General features: G+C 42.7%; 2 long non-coding RNA genes and 2 gene segments (V, D, J or C); 2 read left to right on the forward strand and 2 right to left on the reverse strand.

Moving 5' to 3' along the window:
* Positions 1-2,402: 2,402 nt before the first annotated feature.
* On the reverse strand, positions 2,403-4,384 carry LOC121587421. Its single transcript, XR_006004066.2, has 2 exons — positions 4,094-4,384; positions 2,403-2,994 (listed from the first exon to the last, which is right to left on the reverse strand). It is a non-coding gene; the product is annotated as an uncharacterized LOC121587421 (long non-coding RNA).
* A 405-nt stretch (positions 4,385-4,789) lies between these two features.
* On the forward strand, positions 4,790-5,422 carry LOC121587419. The segment is given in 2 exon segments: positions 4,790-4,898; positions 5,063-5,422. Coding segments are annotated over 2 exon segments (387 nt in total).
* Positions 5,423-14,551: 9,129 nt separating this feature from the next.
* LOC123485754 lies at positions 14,552-16,249 on the reverse strand. The gene is made up of 2 exons (XR_006659138.1): positions 16,155-16,249; positions 14,552-15,142 (listed from the first exon to the last, which is right to left on the reverse strand). It is a non-coding gene; the product is annotated as an uncharacterized LOC123485754 (long non-coding RNA).
* A 2,016-nt stretch (positions 16,250-18,265) lies between these two features.
* Positions 18,266-18,833, forward strand: LOC121564105. The segment is given in 2 exon segments: positions 18,266-18,345; positions 18,487-18,833. Coding segments are annotated over 2 exon segments (378 nt in total).
* The last annotated feature ends 7,394 nt before the right edge of the window (positions 18,834-26,227 follow it).

Raw genomic sequence — 26,227 nt, forward strand, 5'->3', positions numbered from 1 at the left:
TTTTCTGTCATTGCACACCTATTAATAATGCAATAAACAGTTTGCAGGCCCAGTCTGTAATTCCACCAACAGCCTGACCCTGACACTGTTTAATAAATAACTATATATTCTCTGTCTGAACTGATCATCAGCATTACACAATTTTAGCACAAGAGGGCGCCATTACCCTGAAAATATATGAGCCATTAATTTACTGTAGAAAGTAATGCTCCAGTAAGCATCCCCTTTATCCATTGGTCTAGTCTTGGATCCCGGCTATTAACATTAGAGAAACAGCATACCAGTGGGAGGTTCATCCTGAAATCAAATTAAATTTGGGCTCAGCTTGACATAACACACTTTGGATGTAATATAATGTCTGACACACTTTTTTATTTGGGAGTGAACCTACCCTTTAATACACAATTTATTTGTCCTCCTATAGTTGACCCCTAGATTGGAATGACTCACAATAGCAAAATAATAGTAATATAAGTATCTCTCTATCTGATTCTTTCTTTCTCCTTATGTTTCTCTCTCTTTCTCTCTCTCTCTCTCTCTCTCGCTCTCTTTCGCTCTCTTTCTCTCTCTCTCTTTCTGTCTCTCTCTCTTTCTCTCTCTCTCTCTCTCTCTCTCTCTCTCTCTCTCTCTCTCTCTCTCTCTCTCTCTTTCTCTCTTTCTATCTCTCTCTCGCTCTTTCTCTCTCTTTTCCTCTCTCTCTCTATCTGTCTCTCTCTCTCTCTTTGTCTCTCTCTTTGTCTCTCTCTCTCTCTCTCTCTCTCTCTCTCTCTCTCTCTCTCTCTCTCTCTCTCTCTCTCTCTCTCTCTCTCTCAATCTCTCTCTCTCTCTCTCACTTCTCCCTGTCTCATCTCTCTTTCCCGCTTTCTGTTTCTTATACACAGCAGGTGTGTGTCTGCCAATAAAGTGGTGTTTTGCCTTACTGGTCCTAACACTTTAAGACTGCAGCGTTATCATCGTTGGGTCCAGTCTGTTCAGTCTTCTCAGAGCCACAGATGATGAAGATGATGACGAAGATGATATCACTGATTCCACTGCTGATCACAGTGGGGTTTCTTCTGACTCAAAGTGAGAAACGCTCAGCGTACTGGTTTTAATAGGTTTTAATGGGCTTCTACATATTTGGACATGAACATGTTTCAAATGCATTTATATTGATTATTTTGACTAATCAAAGCTAATTTCCCACTGTTTCCATTTCAGAGTCATCTGCACAACGTATCCTGAATCAAGATAATTAATCAATGTCTGTTCGTCTGGGAGAGAGTGTCTATCAGTGCTGTTGCAGGTTCAACTGGTATTGATGATGACATGAGCTGGTACCTGCTGAAACCTGGACAGGCTCCTAAACTCCTCATCTATAGAGTAAATACACTTCAGTCTGGAACACCATCTAGATTCAGTGGCAGTAGATCAGGTACTGAGTACACTCTTACCATCACTGGTGTCCAAGCTGAAGATGCAGGAGATTACTATGGTATGGGTGTATATGGAGCGTTTCACACAGTGATTTAGAGTCGTACAAAAACCTCCATCAGTCAGACTGAACAGAGACTGTACTGCTGCAGCTGGGACCTACTACAGGTGTTGAGGAGCAACAGACTCTGACATGAAACACACAGCATTAGACAGTCCCACACCAGGACAAAGTTACTCTGGTTACTCATGACAGGAGCATAGTTCACCAAACCACCTCCTCTACACAACCATAACCATTACTTCACCTCCATATAGAAACCACCACTTTACTACCACACCATTGATCTCTGGAATGTTCAGATATAAATTAATTGTATGGAACAGACATCATTATCTGTCAAATAGAACAAGCTCTATTCATTGTATTTCTATCTTTAACGTTTGAAACGTTTCACCTCACTGAATGCAGCCCTGATTTGCATGATCATGGTGGGATGGTTTTGCTTCTCCTAGAATAGAGAAACTCTGTCCCCAGGGGGTCAGAGAAAGAGAGAGAGAGAGAGAGAGAGAGAGAGAGAGAGAGAGAGAGAGAGAGAGAGAGAGAGAGAGAGAGAGAGAGAGAGAGAGAGAGAGAGAGAGAGAGAGAGAGAGAGAGAAAGAGAGAGAGAGAGCGAGAGAGAGAGAGAGAGAGAGAGAGAGAGAGAGAGAGAGAGAGAGAGAGAGAGAGAGAGAGAGAGAGAGAGAGAGAGAGAGAGAGAGAGAGAGAGAGAGAGAGAGAGAGAGAGAGAGAGAGAGAGAGAGAGAGAGAGAGAGGGAGACTGAGCATGACCAGCAGAACACCTACAACAAACAGTCTCTATAGGACAGATGACATATCTTACTCACACTTGGAAGAGAAATATAGTTATGACAGAAACTACAACCTAGCTGTAGCTACATTTCCATTCGTTGTCACAGTAAATAAATGAGTCAACTAATCCATCGTGTTATTTTCCAAATCAAACTTTATTAGAACTGAGGCAGATAGCAACATCACAGTAACAGTCTGAGTACAGATCACATAGAAGTCTCCTCTACTCTATACAATACACATTACTACCCAGAATGTGGTCTCCCCAACAGTACTAGAGTTTACTCAGGACACTACTCTAACATTCCAACACACTACTACTGCTCCAACCAGGCCCCAGCACAGACCAGAGCCTCGTCTACTCCTGCTTCCCCAGACAGAGCTCCTGTTGTGGGCCTCCGGTAGACCCTAGCCCAGACACTGGCTCCTGCGAAGGGGGGAGGCCTGGGTGTGTTGGAAGTGGGAGACCCTGCAGGTGTAGAGCTCTCCCTGCTCCCAGCCTGCCTTGCTCAGGGTCAAGGTGCTGCTGCGTCTGTAAAGGCCTTCCTTCTCTTCTTCTGGACTGGTCACGACCCCCTTGCTCACCTCCAGCCCGTCCACCTCCCAGCTCACCAGCGCCCCCTGAGGGGAGTAGCCAGTCAGCAGGCAGGCCAGTGTGGCAGAGCCCCCAGAGAGCTGCTCAGAGGAGGGGGGGAGCAGAGACACTGTGGGACTGACAGTAGGACCAGCTGGAAAGGAGAGAACGTTTTAATGTTACATTCCATAGGAGAGAGAAATAGAGTGCTCTATAAAATACATAACTTATTAAGGTTCACAGAGAACACAACACCAACCAACTCAACAACAATTACATAAATGCACAATAAAGTACATCACCGTTGCTCTTTTTTTTTTTGTCATGCATTTGCTCAGCCTATGAAATATCTTTGCTGTAAAAGGTACATGGACCCCATTCATTAAGCAATCTTATCGCCCAATATCACTGCTAAATGCAGATATGAAGTAACGTAATACTCTGCTGTGCGTTGTGGTGCACCTTCCGTGTTCCATACTTCACTAACGCGTTTGTGCCATCTAAAGTGGCAATCTGCTGTTCAAACAACAACAAAGCAGCCAACCCCACCGGTGTTTTTGGTAAACAGCTGAGGGATGGAGCTTGAGAAATGTAACCTCTCTCAAATTCATAGACAGAGCTATGGATGCAAGGACTGACCATTCATAAGATAAAAAATATCACTTCAACCATGATTTGAGGCTATATAGTGTTTGTTTAAAATTACATTGTTCACAAACAATTGAGTAAAGCATGATTCTATTTTGGGTTCTGATAAGAGTATGGTAGTTGAACTAAGCTCATGAAGCATATAAAAAATATGTATTTATATTCTTCAAGAATCAATCGATATCTATTATTATCTATCAAGTTCCAAAATGGATGTAGCAATCGCAGATTGCCCTTTTAAAGTCGGTCCACTTTACCATAATATCAGACAAGAAAACAAGGTTTGCTAGGGACCAGAACTTGTTCTGTTATATTCATAAGATTCTCTGTGTAATTCACTAGTCATAGCAGGGAACTTAACCTAATTAAAGCGCTTTGAATAAAAATCTGTTTCTTTTGTATAATTTGTTCAATGTCAGGTTGTGTGGCTGCGTAACTGAAAGTCTCCCACTGACTGTAGCTACTAGTTTTCTAAACCCTCCATTCTAAAATAAATACTAATAGTGGGGTTTCCTTTACAGAGTTTGAGTCTTAAAATGTCTGGTCTTCAGTATGTCTATATTCTGTAGTGTTTTGTAAGAAGTAGTAAATTAAAGAACACTTACTTTTCAGCAGCAGTTTGGTCCCTCCACCGAACGTGTACCACTATGAGACAGTCTAGTTAAGATGCCATACAAAAACCTCCTTCACACAAGAGTGAGCACACCCTGCACTAACAGAACCACTCATATAGCTCCACACAGCTTTGTAGAACTTTGCTATACTCATAAAGCATTACACATCTTTACACACAATTACAGTATCAGTATTTGAATCTCTTAATATAGGAAATATTATAGCAAGTAATTAGCATGTTTTATCATTTACATTTACATTACATTTGAGTCATTTACCAGACACTCTTATCCAGAGAATTTTTATGCATTCATCTTAAGATAGCTAGGTGGGACAACCACAATAATTAAGCACTTTATGTACCTATAGCATACTCTGATTAATGAAGTCACTGATTTGAGCCTCTTCAATGTCTCTTCACCCAAATTCACTGCAAAATGTTTTTTTATCCAATGATGTCATATGTTATCATATTGCATATGGGCAGAGTGAGACATTGTCATTTGCGGCAAATATCAATATTGACAATTATGCCATTTTACTGTCAACAACAGAAATATAAAGCAATTCACATTATTATTATTTGCAGATTCATCATCTGTCCTGAGGCAGGGTATTTCCATAGAGAAGGTGCTTTGCATTGGCAGCTCATGCTTCAGTGCTCTGGGAGTGTTTATAGCCCTGGGAGTTTCAGACTGCAGGACTGAGAGCGCTCCTTCAACACAACAGAAACCACGACAACCATGACTCTGATCACCATCTTCATCTGGACACTGGTCTGCTGCTGCCTCAAAGGTCTGTTGTTTTCTAACTCTTACAATGGAAAAATGACATATTGTTGAGTACCTTGTATAATCATTGAAATGGCTCTCAATTAATAAATGTCCCGGCATTATATAATGAAATATAAATGATCTCTTATTTATACTCGTTGATCAATTTATATTTTTCTTCTTCAGGATCCAGAGGTCAGGTGACTGTGACTCAGCCTCCTGTAGTGACATTCTCTCCAGGAGACCCCGTCACTCTGACCTGTACAACCAACCCTAAAGTGTTCAAATGGGATAGTGGAGGTGAGGGTGCGTTCTGGTATCAACAGAGACCTGGAGAAGCTCCCAAACTCCTGATAAAATACGCAAAGAACCTGCTAGATGGGATTCCTGCTAGATTCAGTGGCAGTGGGTCTGAGAGTGACTTCACTCTGACCATCAGTGGAGTCCAGGCTGAAGATGCAGCAGTTTACTACTGTAAGAGTTTCCACTATCCCAATAGTGAACGTTTGTTCACACAGTGATTTAGAGCCGTACAAAAACCTCCTGCATGAAATTACACACATCACTGGTCCACTGAAGACAGAACTAAGGGTCTTGTGATATGACATCACCAAGTTTAACCACTTTACTAACTCACAGAAATAATGGTTACAGACTAGTTTCATAACCCTCCCTACCTCCCATGGCTACAAATATCCTCCTTATCAGAAAGATACAGGTAAAATAGTCCTATTGAGGATGAATAATCCATATCATGTCCACATAAAATCATGTGTGAAGCAAAAAGGTTGGTATGCCTCAATGCTTGGTAGATCAACCAGACACACAGCTGACCAACACTTCTGTGGAGCAGTATAGTGTGTGTAAGTGCATGTGTGTGTGTGACAGAGAGAGAGCCCTGTGAAACAGAAACTAAGATTTGCATGGTCCCTCTCCCAGAATAGAGCAGTACACTCCCCAGATGTTCCCCCATCCTTAACACCACACCAGAACTAGACCAGAGGAGGTTGGCCAGTGGACATCCGACAGACTGGCAGAGGGTAAAAGTTCAACGTCATACGCCAGACTCATCATGAATTCATCAGGAAGCAGCACTGAGACAGATTCATCAGGAATTCATCAGGAATCAGCACTGAGCCAGATTCATCATGAATTCATCAGGAATCAGCACTGAGACAGATTCATCAGGAATTCATCAGGAAGCAGCACTGAGACAGATTCATCAGGAATTCATCAGGAATCAGCACTGAGCCAGATTCATCAGGAATTCATCAGGAATCAGCACTGAGACAGATTCATCAGGAATTCATCAGGAATCAACACTGAGACAGATTCATCATCAATTCATCAGGAATCAGCACTGAGACAGATTCATAATGAATTCATCAAAAATCAACACAGACAGATTCATCATGAATTCATCAGGAATCAACACAGACAGATGGAAGTCCTTCATCCCAGTCTAGAATACCTCCGGTTCACTGACAGGTCAGCCAGAGGCAGAGGTCAACAGTTCCAAAGTCACACGCTCAGACAAACACACAACCTCCTAATGCCTCCACCAGGACCTGTCCTGTACCGCACTGCAGCATCTCCCAGACCTAATCCTGAATAAACTAGACTGGACATCAGTCAGAGGATAACAGTAACCTCCAGGTGATATGTCTGACCTAGCAAGGTCATAGGTCAGATATGAAAGGTTGCAACTTGCCTCTGTGCCAGTACGATTAGGACATTACAGAACATAACCATTCCTTACATCACTGGAGTCTGAAGCGGTGTATGTTCTCTGTATCCCAGCTTTCTCCTCCATCATAACTAGGAGATCTGTCACAACGTTATTTTCATTCAGAAATGCCTCATAATGGTTATGAAGTTGGGCAAACATTGTTATAGTGGCGCCGTGTTGAACTTGTTAATTTCCGGCTGTGTAGCCTACACAAACACAAATCAAAACAAAATGTTATCGTCAAGTAAACAAGCAATAAAATGTAAAAATATTTTGTTTGGTTAAAGCTTTATGTATTTTCCGCGTGTGCCTACAAGCTGCTGGGCATATGGTTCCAGGCGAAGAGAAGCGAATGAGCGAGTGGGAGGAGTTTGATTAAGATACAACCAATCAGAAAACTATTTTGTTGCCACCTAGTTGAAGCAACAGATGATGACATTCACTTTTTATTGCCAGCAGTAAAATTCAGTTAACTATTATGCTACTAATATCTGGTGACTTTGATACTGTTCAGTTAGGGGAAGTGACGAGCTCTACAGCAGAGTCTCAGCACTCAATCGCTGGTTGAAAACTGTTTTCTGCCCCTCCCAAAAGATAACATTTGTGGATAATTGGCCCTCTTTCTGGGACTCACCCACAAACAGGACCAAGCCTGACCTGCTGAGGAGTGACGGACTCCATCCTAGCTGGAGGGGTGCTCTCCTCTTATCTACCAACATAGATAGGGCTCTAACTCCTCTAGCCCCACAGTGAAATAGGGTGCAGGCCAGGCAGCAGGCTGTTAGCCAACCTGCCAGCTTAGTGGAGTCTGCCAATAGCATAGTCAGTGTAGTCAGCTCAGCCATACCCATTGAGACTGTGTCTGTGCCTCGACCTAGGTTGGGCAAAACTAAACATGGCGGTGTTCACCCTAGCAATCTTATTAGGATAAAGACCTCCTCCATTCCTGCCATTATTGAAAGAGATCGTGATACCTCACATCTCAAAATAGGGTTACTTAATGTTAGATCCCTCACTTCAAAGGCAGTCATAGTCAATGAACTAATCACTGATCATAATCTTGATGTGATTGGCCTGACTGAAACATGGCTTAAGCCTGATGAATTTGCTGTGTTAAATGAGGCCTCACCTCCTGGTTACACTAGTGACCATATTCCCCGTGCATCCCGCAAAGGCGGAGGTGTTGCTAACATTTACGATAGCAAATTTCAATTTACAAAAAAAAAATGTCGTTTTCATCTTTTGAGCTTCTAGTCATGAAATCTATGCAGCCTACTCAATCACTTTTTATAGCTACTGTTTACAGGCCTCCTGGGCCATATACAGCGTTCCTCTCTGAGTTTCCTGAATTCCTATCAGACCTTGTAGTCATAGCAGATCATATTCTAATTTTTGGTGATTTTAATATTCACATGGAGAAGTCCACAGACCCACTCCAAAAGTCTTTCGGAGCCATCATCGACTCAGTGGGTTTTGTCCAACATGTCTCTGGACCTACTCACTGCCACAGTCATACTCTGGACCTAGTTTTGTCCCATGGAATAAATGTTGTAGATCTTAATGTTTTTCCACAAAATCCTGGACTATCGGACCACCATTTTATTACGTTTGCAATCGCAACAAATAATCTGCTCAGACCCCAACCAAGGAGCATCAAAAGTCGTGCTATAAATTCTCAGACAACACAAAAATTCCTTGATGCCCTTCCAGACTCCTTCTGCCTACCCAAGGACGTCAGAGGACAAAAATCAGTTAACCACTTAACTGAGGAACTCAATTTAACCTTGCGCAATACCCTAGATGCAGTTGCACCCCTAAAAACGAAAAACATTTGTCATAAGAAACTAGCTCCCTGGTATACAGAAAATACCCGAGCTTTGAAGCAAGCTTCCAGGAAATTGGAACGGAAATGGCGCCACACCAAACTGGAAGTCTTCCGACTAGCTTGGAAAGACAGTACCGTGCAGTACCGAAGAGCCCTCACTGCTGCTCGATCATCCTACTTTTCCAACTTAATCGAGGAAAATAAGAATAATCCAAAATTTCTTTTTGATACTGTTGCAAAGCTAACTAAAAAGCAGCATTCCCCAAGAGAGGATGGCTTTCACTTCAGCAGTAATAAATTCATGAACTTCTTTGAGGAAAAGATCATGACCATTAGAAAGCAAATTACGGACTCCTCTTTGAATCTGCGTATTCCTCCAGGGCTTAGCTGTCCTGGATCTGCACAGCTCTGCGAGGGCCTGGGATCGGGAGAGACACTTAAGTGTTTTAGTACTATATCTCTTGACACAATGATGAAAATAATCATGGCCTCTAAACCTTCAAGCTGCATACTGGATCCTATTCCTACTAAACTGCTGAAGGAGCTGCTTCCTGTGCTTGGCCCTCCTATGTTGAACATAATAAACAGCTCTCTATCCACCGGATGTGTACCAAACTCACTAAAAGTGGCAGTGATAAAGCCTCTCTTGAAAAAGCCAAACCTTGACCCGGAAAATATAAAAAACTATCGGCCTATATCGAATCTTCCATTCCTCTCAAAAATTTTAGAAAAAGCTGTTGCGCAGCAACTCACTGCCTTTCTGAAGACAAACAATGTGTACGAAATGCTTCAGTCTGGTTTTAGACCCCATCATAGCACTGAGACTGCACTTGTGAAGGTGGTAAATGACCTTTTAATGGCGTCAGACCGAGGCTCTGCATCTGTCCTCGTGCTACTAGACCTTAGTGCTGCCTTTGACACCATCGATCACCACATTCTTTTGGAGAGACTGGAAACCCAAATTGGTCTACACGGACAAGTTCTGGCCTGGTTTAGATCTTACCTGTCGGAAAGATATCAGTTTGTCTCTGTGAATGGTCTGTCCTCCGACAAATCAACTGTACATTTCGGTGTTCCTCAAGGTTCCGTTTTAGGACCACTATTGTTTTTCACTATATATTTTACCTCTTGGGGATGTTATTCGAAAACATAATGTTAACTTTCACTGCTATGCGGATGACACACAGCTGTACATTTCAATGAAACATGGTGAAGCCCCAAAATTGCCCTCGCTAGAAGCCTGTGTTTCAGACATAAGGAAGTGGATGGCTGAAAACTTTTTACTTTTAAACTCGGACAAAACAGAGATGCTTGTTCTAGGTCCCAAGAAACAAAGAGATCTTCTGTTAAATCTGACAATTCATCTTGATGGTTGTAAAGTCGTCTCAAATAAAACTGTGAAGGACCTCGGCGTTACTCTTGACCCTGATCTCTCTTTTGACGAACATATCAAGACTGTTTCAAGGACAGCTTTTTTCCATCTACGTAACATTGCAAAAATCAGAAATTTTCTGTCCAAAAATGATGCAGAAAAATTAATCCATGCATTTGTTACTTCTAGGTTAGACTACTGCAATGCTCTATTTTCCGGCTACCCGGATAAAGCACTAAATAAACTTCAGTTAGTGCTAAATACGGCTGCTAGAATCCTGACTAGAACCAAGAAATTTGATCATATTACTCCAGTGCTAGCTTCCCTACACTGGCTTCCTGTTAAGGCAAGGGCTGATTTCAAGGTTTTACTGTTAACCTATAAAGCGTTACATGGGCTTGCTCCTACCTATCTTTCCGAGTTGGTCCTGCCGTACATACCAATACGTACGCTACGGTCACAAGACGCAGGCCTCCTAATTGTCCCTAGAATTTCTAAGCAAACAGCGAGAGGCAGGGCTTTCTCCTATAGATCTCCATTTTTATGGAACAGTCTGCCTACCCATGTGAGAGACGCAGACTCGGTCTCAACCTTTAAGTCTTTACTGAAGACTTATCTCTTCAGTAGGTCATATGATTGAGTGTAGTCTGGCCCAGGAGTGTGAAGGTGAACGGAAAGGCTCTGGAGCAACGAACAGCCCTTGCTGTCTCTGCCGGGCCGGTTCCCCTCTCCACTGGGGTTCTCTGCCTCTAACCCTGTTGCAGGGGCTGAGTCACTGGCTTGCTGGTGCTCTTTCATGCCGTCCCTGGGAGGGGTGCGTCACTTGAGTGGGTTGAGTTACTGACGTGATCTTCCTGTCTGGGTTGGCGCCCCCCTTGGTTTGTGCTGTGGTGGAGACCTCTGTGGGCTATACTCGGCCTTGTCTCAGGATTGTAAGTTGGTGGTTGAGGATATCCCTCTAGTGGTGCGGGGGCTGTGCTTTGGCAGAGTGGGTGGGGTTATATCCTTCCTGTTTGGCCCTGTCCGGGGTTTCTTCGGATGGGGCCACAGTGTCTCCGGACCGCTCCTGTCTCAGCCTCCAGTATTTATGCTGCAGTAGTTTATGTGTCGGGGGGCTGGGGTTAGTTGGTTATACCTGGAGTACTTCTCCTGTCTTATCCAGTGTCCTGTGTGAATTTAAGTATGCTCTCTCTAATTCTCTCGTTCTCTCTTTCTCTCTGAGAACCTGAGCCCTAGGACCATACGTCAGGACTACCGGGCATGATGACACCTTGCTGTCCCCAGTCCGCCTGGCCTTGCTGCTATTCCAGTTTCAACTGTTCTGCCTGCGGTTACGAAACCCCTACCTGTCCCAGACCTGCTGTTTTCAACTCTTAATGATCGGCTATGAAAAGCCAACTGAGAGACCTGAGCACCTAGGACCATACGTCGGGACTACCGGCCGTGGTGACTCCTTGCTGTCCCCAGTCCGCCTGGCCTTGCTGCTATTCCAGTTTCAACTGTTCTGCCTGCGGTTATGGAACCCCTACCTGTCCCAGACCTGCTGTTTTCAACTCTTAATGATCGGCTATGAAAAGCCAACTGAGATTTATTCCTGATTATTATTTGACCATGCTTGTCACTTATGAACATTTTTGAACATCTTGGCATGGTTCTGTTATAATCTTCACCCGGCACAGCCAGAAGAGGACTGGCCACCCCTCATAGCCTGGTTCCTCTCTAGGTTTCTTCCTAGGTTTTCGCCTTTCTAGGGAGTTTTTCCTAGCCACCGTGCTTCTACACCTGCATTACTAGCTGTTTGGGGTTTTAGGCTGGGTTTCTGTACAGCACTTCGAGATATTAGCTGATGTAAGAAGGGCTATATAAAATAAAATTGATTGATTGATTGATTCTGTCATTGCACGCCTGTCTAGATATGAATGTCAAAAGCGATAAAAGAGCTTGCTGGCCCAGTCTGTAATCCAACCAACAGCTGACCCTGAAACTGTTTGACTAATAACTCTTTATTTTCTGTCTGAACCATAGACTTAGATAGACAACATCATTATTGTATCTGTCCCATTATGGCGTCTGTGAGAGCACAGGCAGTACCATTGAGGCCATCTCCATTGTGAAGTCATCCATTTTCTTCCTCTACTACTTCTACTGGTAAACAAACTAAATGGGTACATACTGCCACCTAGAATGTGTTGTTTGAACAAGTATGAAGCCAAGGCTGGCGATTTACTGCCACCTGCAGTAATGATATCTTTCCTCATTAGTATAATTCATTGGCTGATCCCTCCTGATGACCAGGATGGATTTATGTGATCCTTCCTTAATCCACAGGAAGTCCCACCCAGTTGACTACTTCAAAATGGTGGAATCCCTCAATGGCAATGTCCATGCAAAAAACGGTTATATCCAGCTGAGGCCTCAATCATTCTTTATCGTCTGAACTGAACTTCAGCATGATACCATTTTAGCACAAGGCCCACCCATGCTGCACCACTTCCCAGTCATGTGAAATCTGTAGATTAGGGCCTAATTTATTTATTTCAATTGACTGATTTTCTTATATGAACTGTAACTCAGTAAAATCGTTGAAATTGTTGCATGCTGTGTTTATATTTTAGTTTAATATAGAATTGTCAAAGACTCCAGTCACCCAAGTCATAGACCGTTCTCTCTGCTATCGCACGGCAAGCGGTACCGGAGCGCCAAGTCTATGTCCAAAAGGCTCTTAATAGCTTCTACCCCCAAGCCATAAGACTGCTAGACTGCTGAACAATTAATAAAATGGCCACCCTGCCCCCCTTGTTTTTACACTGCAGCTACTTCCTGTTTATTATCTATGCATAGTCACTTTACTCCTACCTACATGTACAAATTACTTCGAATAACCTGTACCCCCGTACATTGATTCGGTACCGGTACCCACTGTATATAGCCTTGCTATTGTTATTTTGTTGTGTTACTTTATATTTTATTTACTTTAGTATATTTAGCAAATATTTTCTTAACTCTATTTTCTTATAACTTTATTGTTGGTTAATGCTTGTAAGTAAGCATTTCACTTTGTATTCGGCACATGTGACCAATTGTATTATATTTTATTTGGATAGCAATACACTAGTATTGAATGAATACACTTACATGTAACTAAATACTATGGTCAATTACAGGCCTTCCACAGATGTATTAAGCTATTGTATTCCACGTTTAAGATTAATGTGTTTATGTCATTGCATTAACAGTTTCATCATCTGTCCTGAGGTAGGGTATTTCCATAGAGAAGGTGCTTTGCATTGTCAGCTCATGCTTCAGTGCTCTGGGAGTGTTTATAGCCCTGGGAGTTTCAGACTGCAGGACTGAGATCTGTCTTGACACTAAGACTGCAGTGTTATCAGCATTGGGTTCAGACTTCTCAGAGCCACAGATGATGATGAAGATGATATCACTGATTCCCCTGCTGACCACTCTGGGGTTCCTGACTCAGGGTGAGAAATTCTGCTCTCTGACCTTCCTGAACTGTCGTCTTCAGACAGCAAGTTTTGAGAACAGTAGTTTGAGAAGCCTCTATGCAACTCTTTGTACATGGGGAGAGTTTGCAGTAATTTTATTTGGATTCCTATTATTTATTCTCCACCTCACATTTCCAGAATCATCTGGGGCTGGAGTTGTGACTCAGTCTCCTACTGTCAAGTCTGTTAATCTGGGAGAGTCTGTGTATCTGAGCTGCACAGCCAGCAATGGGGTGGATGATGACCTGAGCTGGTACCTGCAGAAACCTGGACAGTCCCCTCAACTCCTCTTCTATAAAATTAGTCAACGTCAGTCTGAAACTCCTGGTAATTTCAGTAGCAGCGGTATGAACCAGATTTTACTCTCACCATCAGTGTAGTCCAGGCTGAAGATGAAGGAAATTTCTACTGCATGGGTGCGTATGCTGATGGGAACATACAGTGATTTAGAGTCGTACAAAAACCTCCCTCGGTAACAATGCACAGAGACTGTACTTCTGCAGCTGGGACCCAATGCAGGTGTTGAGGAGCAACAGACTATGACATGAAACACACAGCGTTAGACAGTCCCACACCAGGACAACAATACTCTGGTTACATGAAGACAGGAGCATAGTTCACCCAACCACCTCCTCTACACAACCATAACCATTACTTCACCTCCATATAGAAACCACCACTTTACTACCACACCATTGACCTTCACATCTGGAATGTTCAGATATAAATTATTTGTGTTGAACAGACATTATTATCTTTCAAATAGAACATGGAGTGTTAGCTCTATTCATTGGATTTCTATCTTTAGCGTTCTAAACGTTTCACCTCACTGAATGCAGCCCTGATTTGCATGGTCAGGGTGGGATGGAATTTGCTTCTCCTAGAATAGAGCAGCTCTGTCCCCAGGTGGTCAGAGAGAGAGAGAGAGAGAGAGAGAGAGAGAGAGAGAGAGAGAGAGAGAGAGAGAGAGAGAGAGAGAGAGAGAGAGAGAGAGAGAGAGAGAGAGAGAGAGAGAGAGAGAGAGAGAGAGAGAGAGAGAGAGAGAGAGAGAGAGAGAGAGAGAGAGAGAGAGACAGCATGAAGCAGCAGAACACACATACAACAAAAGTCACTACAAGACAGATGACATACTGTAGCTTACTCACATTTGGAGGAATAATATAATTATGACAAAAACTATGACCTAGCTGTATCTACATGTCCGTTTGTTGTCACGGTAAATAAATGAGTCAACTAACCCATGATGTTATATTCCAAATCAAGCTTTATTAGAACTGAGGCAGATAGCAACATCACAGTAACAGTCTGAGTAGAGAACACATAGAAGTCTCCTCTACTCTATACAATACACATTACTACCCAGACTGTGGTCTCCCCAGCAGTACTAGAGTTTACTCAGGACACTACTCTACCACTCCAACACACTACTACTGCTCCAACCAGGCCCCAGCCCAGACCAGAGCCTCGTCTACTCCTGCTTCCCCAGACAGAGCTCCTGTTGTGGGCCTCCGGTAGACCCTAGCCCAGACACTGGCTCCTGCGAAGGGGGGAGGCCTGGGTGTGTTGGAAGTGGGAGACCCTGCAGGTGTAGAGCTCTCCCTGCTCCCAGCCTGCCTTGCTCAGTGTCATGGTGCTGCTGCGTCTGTAAAGGCCTTCCTTCTCTTCTTCTGGACTGGTCACGACCCCCTGGCTCACCTCCAGCCCGTCCACCTCCCAGCTCACCAGCGCCCCCTGAGGGGAGTAGCCAGTCAGCAGGCAGGCCAGTGTGGCAGAGCCCCCAGAGAGCTGCTCAGAGGAGGGGGGAGCAGAGACACTGTGGGACTGACAGTAGGACCAGCTGGAAAGGAGAGAACGTTTTAATGTTACATTCCATAGGAGAGAGAAATAGAGTGCTCTATAAAATACACAACTTATTAAGGTTCACAGAGAACACAACGCCACCCAACTCAACAACAATTACATAAATGCACAATAAAGTACATCACCGTAGCTCATATAGCTAAATGCAGATATGAAGTAGCTTTATACTCTGCTGTGCATTGTGGTGCACCTTCCTTGTTCCATACTTCGCTAACGCGTTTGTACCATTTAAAGAGGCAATCTGCTGTTCAAACATCAACAAAGCAGCCAACCCCACCAGTGTTTTTGTTTTGGTAAACAGCTGAGGGATGGAGCTTGAGAAATGTAACCTCTCTCAAATTCATAGACAGAGCTATGGATGCAAGGACTGACCATCCATAAGATAAAAAATATCACTTCAACCATGTTTTGAGGCTATATTGTGTTTGTTTGACATTATTTTGTTGACCAACAATTGAGTAAAACATGATTATATTTTGGGTTCTGATAAGAGTATGGAAGTTGAACTAAGCTCATGATGCATATAAAAAATATGTATATATATTCTTCAAGAATTAATCGATATTTGTTATTATCTATCAAGTTCCAAAATGGATGTAGCAATCGCAGATTGCCCTTTTAAAGTCGGTCCACATCCATAATATCAGACAAGAAAACATGTTTCGCTAGGGACCAGAACTTTTTCTGTTATATTCATAAGATTCTCTGTGTAATTCACTAGTCATAGCAGGGAACTTAACCTAATTAAAGCTCTTTGAATAAAAACTCTGTTTCTTTTGTATAATTTGTTCAATGTCAGGTTGTGTGGCTGCGTAACTGAAAGTCTCCCACTGACTGTAGCTACTAGTTTCCATTCTAAACCCTCCATTCTAAAATAAATACTAATAGTGGGGTTTCCTTTACAGAGTTTGAGTCTTAAAATGTCTGGTCTTCAGTATGTCTAAATTCTGTAGTGTTTTGTAAGAAGTAGTAAATTAAAGAACACTTACTTTTCAGCAGCAGTTTGGTCCCTCCACCGAACGTGTTCCACGGTGAGACAGTCTAGTTAAGACGCCATACAAAACCTCCTTCACACAAGAGTGAGCACACCCTGCACTAACAGAACCACTCATATACAGTGAGGGAAAAAAGTATTTGATCCCCTGCTGATTTTGTCCGTTTGCCCACTGACAAAGACATGATCAGTCTATAACTTTTATGGTAGGTTTATTTGAACAGTGAGAGACAGAATAACAACAAAAAAATCCAGAAAAACGCATGTAAAAAATGTTATACATTGATTTTCATTTTAATGAGGGAAATAAGTATTTGACCCCTCTGCAAAACATGACTTAGTACTTGATGGCAAAACCCTTGTTGGCAATCACAGAGGTCAGACGTTTCTTGTAGTTGGCCACCAGGTTTGCACGCATCTCAGGAGGGATTTTGTCCTACTCCTCTTTGCAGATCTTCTCCAAGTCATTAGGGTTTCGAGCCTGACGTTCGGCATTTCGAATCTTCAGCTCCCTCCACAGATTTTCTATGGGATTAAGGTCTGGAGACTGGCTAGGCCACTCCAGGACCTTAATGTGCTTCTTCTTGAGCCACTCCTTTGCTGCCTTGGCCGTGTGTTTTGGGTCATTGTCATGCTGGAATACCTATCCACGACCCATTTTCAATGCCCTGGCTGAGGGAAGGAGGTTCTCACCCAAGATTTGACGGTACATGGCCCGTCCATCATCCCTTTGATGCGGTGAAGTTGTCCTGTCCCCTTAGCAGAAAAACACCCCCCAAAACATAATGTTTCCACCTCCATGTTTGAAGGTGGGGATGGTGTTCTTGGGGTCATAGGCAGCATTCCTCCTCCTCCAAACACGGCGAGTTGAGTTGATGCCAAAGAGCTCAATTTTGGTCTCATCTGACCACAACACTTTCACCCAGTTCTCCTCTGAATCATTCAGATGTTCATTGGCAAACTTCAGACAGGCCTGTATATGTGCTTTCTTGAGCAGGGGGACCTTGCGGGCACTGCAGGATTTCAGTCCTAAACGGCGTAGTGTGTTACCAATTGTTTTATTGGTGACTATGGTCCCAGCTGCCTTGAGATCATTGACAAGATCCTCCCTTGTAGTTCTGGGCTGATTCCTCACCGTTCTCATGATCATTGCAACTCCACAAGGTGAGATCTTGCATGGAGCCCCAAGCCGAGGGAGATTGACAGTTCTTTTGTGTTTCTTCCATTTGCAAATAATCGCACCAACTGTTGTCACCTTCTCACCAAGTTGCTTGGCGATGGTCTTGTAGCCCATTCCATCCTTGTGTAGGTCTACAATCTTGTCCCTGACATCCTTGGAGAGCTCTTTGGTCTTGGCCATGGTGGAGAGTTTGGAATCTGATTGACTGATTGCTTCTGTGGACAGGTGTCTTTTAAACAGGTAACAAGCTGAGATTAGGAACACTCCCTTTAAGAGTGTGCTCCTAATCTCAGCTCGTTACCTGTATAAAAGACACCTGGGAGCCAGAAATCTTACTGATTGAGAGGGGGTCAAATACTTATTTCCCTCATTAAAATGCAAATTAATTTATAACATTTTTGACATTCGTTTTTCTGGATTTTTTTGTTGTTATTCTGTCTCTCACTGTTCAAATAAACCTACCATTAAAATTATAGACTGATCATTTCTTTGTCAGTGGGCAAACGTACAAAATCAGCAGGGGATCAAATACTTTTTCCCTCACTGTAGCTCCACACAGCTTTGTAGAACTTTGTTATTTTCATAAAGCATTACACATCTTTACATACAATTACAGTATCAGTATTTGAATCTCTTAATCAAATTCAAATTCACTGGAAAAAGGTTTTTTGTCCAATGATGTCATATGTTATCATGTGAGTGAGACATTGTCATTTGAGGCAAATATCAATATTGACAATTGTGCCATTTTACTGTCAAAATCAGAAATATAAAGCAATTCACATGATTATTTTTTGCAGATTCATCATCTGTCCCGAGGGAGGGTATTTCCATAGAGAAGGTGCTTTGCATTGGCAGCTCATGCTTCAGTGCTCTGGGAGTGTTTATAGCTCTGGGAGTTTCAGACTGCAGGACTGAGAGCGCTCCTTCAACACAACAGAAACCACGACAACCATGACTCTGATCACCATCTTCATCTGGACACTGGTCTGCTGCTGCTTCAAAGGTTTGTTGTTTTCTAACTCTTACAATGGAAAAAGGACATATTGTTGAGTACCTTGTATAATCATTGAAATGGCTATCATTAAATAAAATGAAATTTAAATTATTACTTATTCATTGATCAATTTATATTTTTCCTCTTCAGGATCCAAAGGTCAGGTGACTGTGACTCAGCCTCCTGTAGTGACATTTTCTCCAGGAGACCCCGTCACTCTGACCTGTAAAACCAACCCTAAAGTGTACAAATGGAGTAGTGGAGATGAGGGTGCGTTCTGGTATCAACAGAGACCTGGAGAAGCTCCCAAACTCCTGATAAAATATGCAAAGAAACTGCTAGATGGGATTCCTGCTAGATTCAGTGGCAGTGGGTCTGAGAGTGACTTCACTCTGACCATCAGTGGAGTCCAGGCTGAAGATGCAGCAGTTTACTACTGTCAGAGTTACCACAGTGGTGGTGTGTTCACACAGTGATTTAGAGCCGTACAAAAACCTCCTGCATGAAATGACATACATCACTGGTCCACTGAACACACAACTAAGGGTCTTGTTATATGACATCAGCAAGTTTAACCACTTTACTAACTCACAGAAATAATGGTTACAAACTAGTATCATAACCCTCCCTACCTCCCATGGCTACAAATATCCTCCTTATCAGAAAGATACAGGTAAAATAGTCTCATTGAGGATGAATAATCCATATCATGTCAACATAAAGTAATGTGTGTAGCTTCAGGGAAGCAGTTCAGTGTGTGTGTTTGTGTGTGTGTGTGTGTGTGTGTTGTTTGTGTGTGTTTGTGTGCATGCGACAGAGAGAGAGCACTGTGAAACAGAAACTTAGATTTGCATGGCTCCTCTCCCAGAATAGAGCAGTACACTCCCCAGATGTTCCCCCATCCTTAACACCACACCAGAACTAGACCAGAGGAGGTTGGCCAGTGGACGTCAGACAGACTGGTTGAGGTCAAAGATCAAAGTCAGAGGTCAGATGTCAGTCAGTTCACTAGTATTGTGGTGTGGTGTGGAAAGGGTTGGGCACCGGAAGTCAGACAGACTGGTTGAGTTCAAAGGTCAAAAGGTCAGAGACAGTGACGTACTACAGTTTGGCAGGCCCTCGTCAATGGGGGTGGAGCTACCTTCCTACAATTCTACATATTTTGCCATGGGGCACAGAGAGAAAATGTGCAGTTTTATTGCTTATCTCATGCTATTCTACACATTTTGCCATGAGGATGAGAGAAAATGTTGCTGTTTTAAAGCTAATTTCCTGCAATTCTACACATACAGTGCCATGCAAAGGTATTCAGACCCCTTGGATTTCTTCACATTTCATTGTGTTACAAAGTGGAATTAAGATTTTAAAAATCAAACTAAAATATAATTGATGCGTAAGTATTCAACCCCTTTGTTTAGTCAAGCCTAAATTAGTTCAGGGGTAAAATGTGGCTCAACAAATCACATAATAAGTTACGTGGACTCTGTGTGAAATAACAGGGGTTGACAAGATATTTAATGATTAACTCTTCCTCTGTCCCCATACATACATATTAGTCATTTAGCAGACGCTCTTATCCAGAGCGCCTTACAGGAACAATTAGGGTTATGTGCCTTGCACAAGGGCACATCAACAGATTTTTCACCTAGTCGGCCCTGGGATTCAAACCAGTAACCTTTCAGTTACTGGCCCAACGCTCTTAAGTGCTAGGTTACCTGCCGCTCAGCTGTAAGACCCCTTAATCAAGTATTGAATTTCATGCACAGATTCAACTACAAAGACCAGGGAGCTAATCTAAAGCCTCATAAAGAAGGGTAGTAATGTATAGATGGGTATCAATAACAAATCAGACATTAATTATCTCTTTAAGCGTGGTCAAGTTAATAATTATGCTGTGGATTATGTATTAAACCACCCAGACACATCAAAGATGTAGTCGTCTTTCTGAACTGAGTTGCAGGACAGGAATAAAACTGCTACAGAGTTCAGTGGCTGTGATGGGAGAGAACTGAGGAAGGATCCACAACATTGTAGTGACTCCACAATAATGACCTAAATGACAGAGTGAAAAGAAGAATGCTAATATGCAAAAATATGCAAAAACATGCATCTTGTATGCAACAAGGCTCTATAGTAACACTGCAAAATGAACACACCAAAGGAATACCCTTTTTGGCCAAAGTGCATAGGCTTATGTTTGGGGCAAATCCAACAAAACACATCACTGAGTAACTGCCTGCTTATTTTAAAGCATGGTGGTGGCTGCGTCATGGTATGGGTTTTCTTGACATCGGGAAATACTGGGGAGTTTTTCAGGATAAAAAGAAACAACATGGAGCTAAGCACATGTAAAGTCCTTGAGGAAAACCTGCTTAAGTCTGCTTTACACCAGAGACTGGGAGAGGAATGCACCTTTCAATAGGACAATAACCTACAACACAAGGCCAAATCTACACTGGAGTTGCTTACCAAGAAGACAATGAATGTTCCTGAATGGCCAAGTTACAGTTTTGACTTAAATCTGCTTGAAAATCTATGGCAAGTTTTGAAAATTGCTGTATAGCCATGATCCCCAACATCTTGACAGAGCTTGAAGAATTTTGAAAAGAGTAATGGGCAAATATTGCACAATGCAGGGATGAAAAGCTCTTAGAGACTTACCTAAGAAGACTCACAGCTGTAATCGATGCCAAAGGTGTTTAACTCAGGCAGCTGAATACTTATGCAACGACTATATTTTAGTTTTTAAATTGTAGTAATCTTTACAAAATATTAAAATGTTCTTGCACTTTGTGTAGATTGTTGACAACAACATTTCAATTAAATCCATTTGAAACCACTTTGTAGTACAATACAATTTGAAGAAATCCAAGGCGTCTGAATACTTTTGCAAGACACTGTATTGCCATTGGGCAGAGAGGAACATTTGCAGTTTATAGCTAATCTCATGCTATTCTACACATTTTGCAATGAGGCTGAGAGAATATGGCATTTTGAAAGCTCATTTCCTCTAATTCTAAACATGTTGGCAATGGCTTATGATGTTTATATCCTATCTTACGAGGGTGGGGCGACCATAGAGCTTGGTTCAAAATATACAGGTTAAGATAAGAGGATTCTAATATCCCACAGCTGTTTGCAATTCATGGGACAAGCATTGCTAGTTAGCAACGGCACTAGTAGTTATCAATGGAGCTGGTCACATGAATTTGTTTATTTTCTAACGCTTCCGCATGGAATTACTTCATTGTATTAAACGTCCCATCTTCAACCTAGCCATGGAGATCCTATTAAATTACTTGAGGGGCTATGTCATAAACCCTCAAAGTTCCAGAATGGGGTGAAAATGGCAGCCATTGTGGTCATGGAGAAATCCAAACCAGTCTAATTGGAATGAATGGCAGTAGAGGCATAATCCTGTTTTTATTTATGCAGGAAAATAAAAGTAAGGCATGTGATATATCGGAAATTGCGTAATAGAATTACTATCAACCTAAATTATTGTCATATAATCATAAATACAGTTTATTTGGGTTTTATACCAATTTTCTGTATAAGTAGCCTCTAAAATATGTGTAAACAAGACAATATATGTCTAAATTGTTATTTTCTTGGAAAGCTGTGAGTGCTATTATATGATACAATATCAGTACTTGTTGCATTTACAACTTGTCTGTCCTATCATCAACTGATTTCAGCAGGTGTATGGCTGTGGATTGACTGCATTGTTTAAATGGACTGTGGGCATATTGGCAGTTAATTTGAACAATTAATGCAATCATTCCTCTAAAACTGTCTGGCTAGCTAGCTAATAAACATACAGTGCAGATAAATTCTTCAAATGTATTATTTGACAAAATATCTTATCACAGCACTGGCAAGCCATGGTTGACCAACTCCCTGACCAAAATGGCGAACCTTTATTCCTTCATAATAAGGTTCAAGTCATAGAGAATGATAGATGCCTCGAGTGGCCAAAATAACATTTTAGCATGGGCAGCACCATGGAGGGCTTCCACCATGCTTCCGCCATTTTAAAGTAGTCAAAGTAGTCAACAGGGTGGCAATTCCTATGGGTTGTAGCCTGAATGGCACTGCCCATGCTGTCACAGATGCTACAATGGTACAAATATAAAGATGAGTCCTCTATCTGTCTGTATGGTTCATGTCCGTTCAAGTGAAACTTCCCATCCTTACTTTTGATAACTCTGACAGCATGTGTATGCCACACTAGTTAAAGCATAAAATTCACTTTTTATTGCCAGCAGTCAAATTCTGGAGACGTTGATGCTGTTGTGTCATTGCACACCTATCTATAAAGCAATAAACAGTTTGCAGGCCCGGTCTGTAATTCCACCAACAGCCTGACACGGCCACTGTTTGACAAATAACTATTTATTATCTGTCTGAACTGATCTTCAGCATGATGCCATTTTAGCACAAGAGGGCGCCATCAACCTGAAAATATCAGAGCCATTAATTTACTGTAGAAAGTAAGGCTCCAGTAAGCATCACCTATATCCATTGGTCTAGTCTGTTCAGTCTTCTCAGAGCCACAGATGATGATGAGGAAGATGATATCACTGATTCCACTGCTGATCACGCTGGGGTTCCTGACTCAGGGTGAGAAACTCTCAGCATCTCTCCCTGTGGTCTACTTGTTTTAAGAGGTTTTAATTTTTACATTTACATTTTAGTCATTTAGCAGACGCTCTTATCCAGAGCGACTTACAGTTAGTGAATACATTATTTTTTTTAAATACTGGCCCCCCGTGGGAATCGAACCCACAACCCTGGCGTTGCAAACGCCATGCTCTATCAACTGAGCTACATCCCTGCCGGCCAATTCCCTCCCCTACCCTGGACGACGCTGGGCCAATTGTGCGCCGCCCATGAGTCTCCCGGTCGCGGCCGGCTGCGACAGAGCCTGGATTCGAACCAGGATCTCTAGTGGCACAGTTAGCACTGCGATGCAGTGCCTTAGACCACTGCGCCACTCAGGAGACAAATTTAATGGGCTTGTACATGTTTGGACATGGAAAAAGTTGATAATTCCTTTATTTTTATTATTATGACTAATCAAAGATAATTTCCCACTGTTTCCATTTCAGAGTCATCTGCACAACGTGTCCTGAATCAAGATGATAAGCCAAAGTCAGTTTGTCTGGGAGAGAGTGGGTCTATCAGTGCTGTTGCAAGTTCAACTGGTATTGGTAATGACATGAGCTGGTACCTGCTGAAACCTGGACAGGCTCCTAAACTCCTCATCTATAGAGTAAATACACTTCAGTCTGGAACACCATCTAGATTCAGTGGCAGTAGATCAGGTACTGAGTATAGTCGTGGACAAAAGTTTTGAGAATGACACAAGTATTGGTCTTCACAAAGTTTGCTGCTTCAGTGTTTTTAGATATTTTTGTCAGATGTTACTATGGTATACTGAAGTATAATTACAAGCATTTCATAAGTGTCAAAGGCTTTTATTGACAATTACATTAAGTTTATGCAAAGAGTCAATATTTGCAGTGTTGACCCTTCTTTTTCAAGACCTCTGCAATCCACCCTGGCATGCTGTCAATTAATTTCTGGGCCTGACTGATGGCAGCCCATTCTTGCATAGTCAATGCTTGGAGTTTGTCAGAATTTGTGGGTTTTTGTTTGTCCACCTGCCTCTTGAGGATTGACCACAAGTTCTCAATTGTATTAAAGTCTGGGGAGTTTCCTGGCCATGGACCCAAAATGTCAATGTTTTGTTCCCCGAGCCACTTAGTTATCACTTTTGCCTTATGGCAAAGTGCTCCATCATGCTGGAAAAGGCATTGTTCATCACCAAACTGTTATTGGATGGTTAGGAGAAGTTGCTCTCGGAGGATGTGTTGGTACCATTCTTTATTCATGGCTGTGTTCTTAGGCAAAAGTGTGAGTGAGCCCACTCCCTTGGCTGAGAAGCAACCCCACACATGAATGGTCTCAGAATGCTTTACTGTTGACATGACACAGGACTGATGGTAGCGCTCACCTTGTCTTCTCCGGACAAGCTTTTTTCCGGATGCCCCAAACAATCGGACAGGGGATTCATCAGAGAAAATGACTTTACCCCAGTCCTCAGCAGTCCAATCCCTGTACCTTTTGCAGAATATCAGTCTGTCCCTGATGTTTTTCCTGGAGAGAAGTGGCTTCCTCGCTGCCCTTCTTGACACCAGGCCATCCTCCAAAATTCTTTGCCTCACTGTGCGTGCAGATGCACTCACACCTGCCTGCTGCCATTGCTGAGCAAGCTCTGCACTGGTGGTGCCCCGATCCCGCAGCTGAATCAACTTTAGGAGACGGTCCTGGCGCTTGCTGGACTTTCTTGGGCGCCCTGAAGCCTTCTTCACAACAATTGAACCTCTCTCCTTGAAGTTCTTGATGATCCGATAAATGGTTGATTTAGGTGCAATCTTACTAGCAGCAATATCCTTGCCTGTGAAGCCCTTTTTGTGCAAAGCAATGATGACGGCACGTGTTTCCTTGCAGGGAACCATGGTTAACAGAGGAAGAACAATGATTTCAAGCATCACCCTCCTTTTAAAGCTTCCAGTCTGTTATTCAATCAGCATGACAGAGTGATCTCCAGCCTTGTCCTCGTCAACACTCTCACCTGTGTTAACGAGAGAATCACTGACATGATGTCAGCTGGTCCTTTTGTGGCAGGGCTGAAATGCAGTGGAAATGTTTTTTGGGGATTAAGTTCATTTTCATGGCAAATAGGGACTTTGCAATTAATTGCAATTCATCTGATCACTCTTCATAACATTCTGGAGTATATGCAAATTGCCATCATAAAAACTGAGGCAGCAGACTTTGTGAACATTTATATTTGTGTCATTCTCAAAACTTTTGACCATGACTGTACACTCTTACAATCACTGGTGTCCAAGCTGAAGATGCAGGAGAATACTATGGTATGGGTAATTATGGAGGCACAGAGCGTTTCACACAGTGATTTAGAGTCGTACAAAAACCTCCCTCAGTCAGACTGCACAGAGACTGTACTGCTGCAGCTGGGACCTACTGCAGGTGTTGAGGAGCAACAGACTCTGACATGAAACACACAGCGTTAGACAGTCCCACACCAGGACAACATTACTCTGGTTACATCATGACAGGAGCATAGTTCACCAAACCACCTCCTCTACACAACCATAACCATTACTTCACCTCCATATAGAAACCACCACTTTACTACCATATCATTGACCTTCACCTCTGGAATGTTCAGATAGAAATGCATTGTGTAGAACAGACATCATTATCTGTCAAATAGATCATGGAGTGTTAGATCTATTCATTGTATTTCTACCTTTAATGTTCGAAACGTTTCACCTCACTGAATGCAGGCCTGATTTGCATGGTCAGGGTGGGAGGGTTTTGCTTCTCCCAGAATACCTCTGTCCCAAGGGGGTGTGTGAGAGAGAGAGAGAGAGAGAGAGAGAGAGAGAGAGAGAGAGAGAGAGAGAGAGAGAGAGAGAGAGAGAGAGAGAGAGAGAGAGAGAGAGAGAGAGAGAGAGAGAGAGAGAGAGAGAGAGAACACCTACTTGGAGGTGACAGCATTCCCTCCCCCACATGCCCCCCTAGGCACAACTACAACAACATAACCATCAAAAATGGGTCACAACTCCTGCAGCTCTGTCGCACACTGGGTATGTACATAGTCAATGATAGGCTTCGAGGGGACTCCTATGGTAGGTACACCTACAGCTCATCTCTTGGCAGTAATACTGTAGACTACTTTATCACTGACCTCAACCCAGAGTCTCTCAGAGCGTTCATAGTCAGCCCACTGACACCCCTATCAGACCACAGCACAATCACAGTCTACTTAAACAGAGCAATACTCAATCATGAGGCA

This window comes from Coregonus clupeaformis, unplaced genomic scaffold, assembly GCF_020615455.1.
Source record: "Coregonus clupeaformis isolate EN_2021a unplaced genomic scaffold, ASM2061545v1 scaf0839, whole genome shotgun sequence".
NCBI classification, from domain to species: Eukaryota; Metazoa; Chordata; class Actinopteri; order Salmoniformes; family Salmonidae; genus Coregonus; species Coregonus clupeaformis.